At 34.0% G+C, this 5,995-nt stretch overlaps 1 protein-coding gene across 1 annotated transcript; it reads right to left on the bottom strand.

Annotated features, from left to right (window-relative positions):
- Positions 1–2,055: 2,055 nt before the first annotated feature.
- Positions 2,056–3,688, bottom strand: LOC128190085 (GTP-binding protein GEM-like). The gene is made up of 4 exons (XM_052861993.1): positions 3,160–3,688; positions 2,972–3,057; positions 2,678–2,861; positions 2,056–2,529 (listed from the first exon to the last, which is right to left on the bottom strand). The coding sequence occupies exons 1-4, from the start codon at positions 3,662–3,664 to the stop codon at positions 2,336–2,338; spliced, it is 969 nt and encodes a 322-aa protein (XP_052717953.1). The 5' UTR covers positions 3,665–3,688; the 3' UTR covers positions 2,056–2,335.
- Positions 3,689–5,995: the final 2,307 nt, after the last annotated feature.

Here is a 5,995-nt window from a genome sequence, read left to right as displayed (position 1 = left end):
CCTCGAATAATTTGTCGTTGCTTGGAGAGGGTCCCGACGCTGAGGTCAGAGATTCAATGACGTGATGGTTATACTATTGTACCGTGTAATCTCTGTGATTGGTGTGTCGGGTAACAATGGTGATAATACCTATATATATAATTATTATCATTATTTATTATGCCCCACCTTCAAAGAAGGGAGGGAATATTGCTCTGCTGCTGTCGGTCGGTGTACCAACTGTTTCCGTTCATTTTCTTCGCAAAGTATGCACAAAATGAAATGAAATTTAGTTTACAAAATAATATAGATCAAGTTCGATTTTGGGTGAGATCGAGCAATTTTCGAAAGAGTTGTGCCCCTTGGACGTAGAAAAATTCCAATTATTTGCAGTTTCCATTCATTTTTTTCGAAGAGGATGCACATATTGAAATGAAATTTGGTATACAGGTTTATCATAATAGTATCTAGGTCAACTTTGATTTTGAGTGCGAGGGAGCAATTTTCAACAGAGTTATGCCCCTTGGACGTAGAAAAATTCCAATTATTTGCAGTTTCCGTTCATTTTCTTTGCAGAGGATGCACATATTAAAATGAAATTTAGTATACAGGTTTATCATAATAATATCTAGGTCAACTTCGATTTTCGATACGATCGAGCAATTTTCGACAGAATTATGTGCCTTGGACTTAGAAAAATTCCAATTATTTGTAGATTCCGTTCATTTTCTTTGGAGATGTTTCCAAGGGAGGGGGGAGGTATAAGTGTTTTACAAACATACAAATATTTGACTTTTGTTCAACAATCGGGCGGCTGTTGAAATTGAAACAGCCGAATTTATGTTTTTTAAACCACCACTGTGCGCATTATTGGTGTTCTTATTTCAAAGAGATCTCGAATTCGTTGTCAATTTCATCCTCGAATGTTTCTAGGAAACTCATAAAGAGTCTTGAAACACAGGATCAAGCATAGAAACGAAGCAGCAAGTTGTTGCCAAGTGATGTCACCATTTTTAGAGGATCATTAAATTCAACTTGAGGATGTTGGCACCTGAAATAATAGTAATGCCAATCATCTAAAATCCACTTAGATATAAAGATGGGGACCTAAATGTTCATTTATTTCATTTGTGACCCATGTCAGATGCCATTTTTTAGATATAGGGCCCCAAACAGAAATGAATACTTTCCTGAAAATTTTGCTAAGATTTGACATAGAAACTAATAATTTGAAGAAATCAAATATTTATAAATTAAACTATTATTTAGTTATGATCTTAATACAGTATGAAGTTGAACACATGTGGTGACTATAAATGTAAAATCTAAGTCAAAGTTTAAAATTATTGCTTGACTGGCAGTACATAATGAACACAACAACAGATGTTACTAAAATTTGGAGTAATCAAATTGTAACGAAAACAAAAAAATTAATGTAATGTAATCTTTCCAAAACTTTGCATACAAATAGACATACATTTAATGTATCATTCAAAAGTAAAACAAGTAGTAGTCACACCTCAAAAATTTGAGATATAGCATGAATTAAGCAAATTTTAGACCAAAATTGGAGTTAATTTTTTATTAACTTCTATGAAATATAGGCTGAATATGCCAAAATACATCGATAGAAATATCAAAATATTGTTTGAATATGTTTTTCAGAATATCACGAATCTATCGTAATACACAAACTATCTAGAAGCTTGGTCTGCGCGGAAAATTAGGAAGCTAAAGTAACAGTACTCTAAAACATTGAGTTATGAAAATTGTTCGTTTCCTTCTTAAAAAACTTCCGCACCAAAATATAGTCCCTTACTAAACTCTGTAAAAATGTAATAAAGTTTATTTGGCTAACCAAAACCTAAGGAGTGAACCTCTTTAGGACGTCCTGATATTATGTGCAAACCATAATTGATTCCTCAAAGATGCATCAAAAGTAACATTAATTGTGTCATTTCTTTCCGGTAAAGAAAAATATATTTGATTTTAAAAATATGTTTCTTTTAATAAAAAAAATGTTTCACTATAGCATGGAATGATTTATTTTCTGTCACAAATTACTCTTATAGCTCGTTCAATGTTAAAATCCACTTATTAAAGACATTTTATTTGCGGCCGTTAATTTTACGACTGCGCTAGTATGATATGGTCACCTTTTTAATGAAGTAGTTTCTTTTAATAACAAAATACATGTTTCAACTTTAAGATACATATATTAAAAAGGATCATTGTACACCAGTTTTTCATCATTTATTGATATTTCCACATTGTATAAGAGTGTTAATATTTTTTCGTTTTTGGTTTTCAATTGACTTGGTCAGCAATTATCACACTTGAGAGCACGCAGCGTTTCTTATCTTGTGAAAGCACGCTGAAGTCTACGTCGGACAGCGTTGACAAATCCATGGAAACATTGTTTCTGTGTCTCTGCCACAGATTCGTCTACCTGCTTAATGATTTCTCTGAACAGTTCGTCCAAATTGTACTTCATCGTAAGAGAAGTTTCGAAATACTGGCAGTTGTGAATATCAGCTACTCGTATGGCTTCTGAAGGGGAAATATACGATGTGAATTTTTAAAAAATGTTAATTAAAAAAAACTCGGGCGTAACTTACATTATATGAATACAAAACTTGTAAATTTCATTTTTTTATGTAAAGGCCAGAACTTTGAAAAGAAGTCTGAAATAGCTTACCATTTGTTGATACCTTGCGATACCGAATCATGTCTGATTTGTTTGCCACAAGAAATATAGGAATGTTCTCTCGATGACTCTTCCTGATGTTCTGGACGCAGAGTTTCGCGAACTGAAATGAAGCTTTGTCCGAAACAGCGAACATGACGATACAAGCGTCTGCCTCTTCGTCCTCACTCGACGTCTGCAATTTTAAAAAAAAATATGATTAATTAGTCTAGTGTATATTTTTATCAGTTTGCATTTTGTCCGTTTGACATTATCATTGTAGGAAGCAATTTTCATATCACTTACTGTTTCGTAAAGAGCATCTTTTTTCTCAAAGGTAAAACACCTCAAGGAATCAGAATTTGTACACATGATGGTGGCGTATTGCTGACCTGAAATGCAGATACTGTACATTTGAAGAAAAAAATTCCTGTAAAAATTAAAAAAAAGTAATAAAAAAAACCCAAAAAACCTAAGATAAAAAGTCCTCCTACCTTTGCATGAAAGATTTTCTGATGACTGCAGAAGGTGAAGAAAACTTCTTCTTCCAACGTTGGATTTACCGTATACCTCAATAAGCTTGCCTACATTTTTTTCATCATACGGAATTGGCACCCAGTTAAAGTCATTTGCTGATTTTGAGGATGCAGATTTACACTTGAGTTTGCTTGGTCGCATTTCTTTTTGCACATCATTATTGTTTTTGAGAATTAGACCTCTGTTTCTAACTTGGAAGTTGATTTTATGCTTTACAAGGGCGTCTGAATGACTAAATCTTCGGTGGTCAATGATGAACCGTGTTTCAACACATGCAATCTTACGAGGGTTATTCACAGACAGTGAACGCACCTTGTCCTTGGTTCCTGTCAACGTGTGGCGATTTAGATTACTACAAGATTCCGAATTCTCTCTGTCATTCGTTAGCATTTTGTCTGCTGCTAAGCACACTATTCCTTTTCTAAGTGCTGAAATTCTTCTGTTTTCTTTTAAAATCGGCATTTCGTCGCTTTATTTGCAGCGTTCAGCTGTGTTTGGCTTTATATACCAGTGAGTGATCGTAGGCTTAACCGAGAAATACAAGTCTATTAACACTTTTCTCGCTGTTAAAAATATGTTTACGGATAGAAGACATTCATTAAATTTCTATAGTAAACAATTATACAATTTCGATTCAAAAACAAATTAATTGTAAACAGTTTCAAAATAAGGCGATTGTTTTGATTCCAAAACAAATCTAGGATTTTACAAAACTGAATATTATTTCTTCTGCTCATAGGTTTTATCATTTATGTACAATTTGTATTTTATATCAAATATGCACTTTGGTTAAACTTTTATACTTTATTTCGGAAGGCTAGTAAATGATTTACATTTAGTTAAAGAATAAGGAATCATTCTTTGAGTATTATGAGGTTATAATATCGGTCGAGGCGTGATGAAATCTATCATTATTGGATTTGATCATGCCCCGACCAAAAATGTCACCTAACAATATTCAAAGAAAGATTCCTTATTACTCACTGGTATATATATTTACCATTTAATATTAGAATATTAATTATTTCAACCCCGCTTGTGTCCCAGCAATACGTCATCTGCATCTATTTTACTGTACATTACAAAATCGATTCGAATAGTGTTATCACAAACAAAGTCATTGTAAATATTATAGAAAACAACAAGGAAGATCTGATTGGATATCAAGTATTTTAAGAAGTTGTTTATGAAAATTCAGTTATAGATTGGTTAAGAAAGAAAATTAAATTTTAATCCGACATCTTTTGCCGGAAATTTAAATTAATCAATCAGCTTATTTACAAAGATTGAAATGATATGAGGATGCCAGTGCAAGGCGGAAAGATTTTAAAGAGGTTCGCTCTTTAGGTTTTGATTAGCTATTTTGGGTCACCTCTAGTTTGAAAATTCTGTATCACATATTAATTCTAGTAGTATATTTATATTTTACAATGCCAAACAAATATTATTGAATAAAATTGGTTTTTTTTAGCTCACCTGAGTTGAAAGCTCAAGTGAGCTATTCTGATCACATTTTGTCTGTCGTCCGTCTGTCCATAAACTTTTCACATTTTCAACATCTTCTCAAGAACTACAGGACCAATTTCAACCAAACTTAGCACAAATCATATTTAGGCAAAGGGGATTCAAAGTTGTGAAAATTAAGGGTCACACCCGTTTTCAAAGGGAGATAATTAGAAATTAATGAAAAATTTCGAGAAATTTTTAAAAATCTTCTTCTCAAGAATCATAAAGTCAGGAAAGCTGAAACTTGTGTGAAGGTATCCTCAGGTAGTGTAGATTCAAAGTTGTGAAAATCATGACCCCGGGGGTAGGATGGGGCCACAATGGGGGCTCGAAGTTTTTCGAAGGAAAATATAGAGTAAATCTTTAAAAATCTTTTTCTCAAAAACTAATCAGCCAGGAAAGCTGAAACTTGTGTGGAAGCATCCTAAGGTAGTGTAGATTCAAAGTTGTGAAAATTGTGACCCCCGGGGGTAGGGTGGGGCCACAATGGGGGCTCAAGGTTTTACATAGGAATATATAGAGTAAATCTTTAAAAATCTTCTTCTAAAAAAATAATCAGACAGGAAAGCTGAAACTTGTGTGGAAGCATCCTTAAGAAGTGTAGATTTAAAGTTGCGAAAATCATGCCCCCGGGGTAGGGTGGAGTCACAATGGGGGGTCGAAGTTTTACATAGGAATATATAGAGTAAATTTTTAAAAATCTTCTTCTCAAAAACTAATCAGCCAGGAAAGCTGAAACTTGTGTGGAAGCATCCTTAAGTAGTGTAGATTCAAAGTTGTGAAAATCATGACCCCCGGGGGTAGGCTGGGGCCACCATAGTGGGTGTTAACGTTTCACATAGGAATATATAGACTAAATCTTTAAAAATCTTCTTTTCAGAAACTAATCAGCCAGGAAAGCTGAAACTTGTGTGGAAGCATCCTCAGGTAGTGTAGATTCTAAGTTGTGAAAATCATGACCCCCCGGGGTAGGGTGGGGTCACAATGGTGGGTCGAAGTTTTACATAGGAATATATAGAGTTAATTTTTAAAAATCCTCTTCTCAGAAACTAATTAGCCAGGAAAGCTGAAACTTGTGTGGGAGCATCCTCAGGTAGTGTAGATTCCAAGTTGTGAAAATCATGACCCCCGGGGTAGGGTGGGGTCACAATGGTGGGTCGAAGTTTTACATAGGAATATATAGAGTAAATTTTTAAAAATCCTCTTCTCAGAAACTAATCAGCCAGGAAAGCTGAAACTTGTGTGGAAGCATCCTTAAGTAGTGTAGATTCAAAGTTGTGAAAATCA

The sequence above is a fragment of the Crassostrea angulata genome, chromosome 6, assembly GCF_025612915.1.
Source record: "Crassostrea angulata isolate pt1a10 chromosome 6, ASM2561291v2, whole genome shotgun sequence".
In the NCBI taxonomy this organism is placed as follows: domain Eukaryota; kingdom Metazoa; phylum Mollusca; class Bivalvia; order Ostreida; family Ostreidae; genus Magallana; species Magallana angulata.
The sequence above is the reverse complement of the archived record's forward strand: the minus strand, read 5'-3'. Positions and strand labels throughout refer to the sequence as shown.

Excerpts from the sequence above, each read along its gene's own strand:
- LOC128190085 (XM_052861993.1), bottom strand. The coding sequence starts at position 3,664 with ATGCCGATTTTAAAAGAAAACAGAAGAATTTCAGCACTTAGAAAAGGA. Across the intron at positions 3,058-3,159 it reads AGAAAATCTTTCATGCAAAG|GTCAGCAATACGCCACCATC; the intron begins GTAGGAGGACTT and ends TCTGCATTTCAG. Across the intron at positions 2,530-2,677 it reads TCGCAAGGTATCAACAAATG|AAGCCATACGAGTAGCTGAT; the intron begins GTAAGCTATTTC and ends TTTCCCCTTCAG.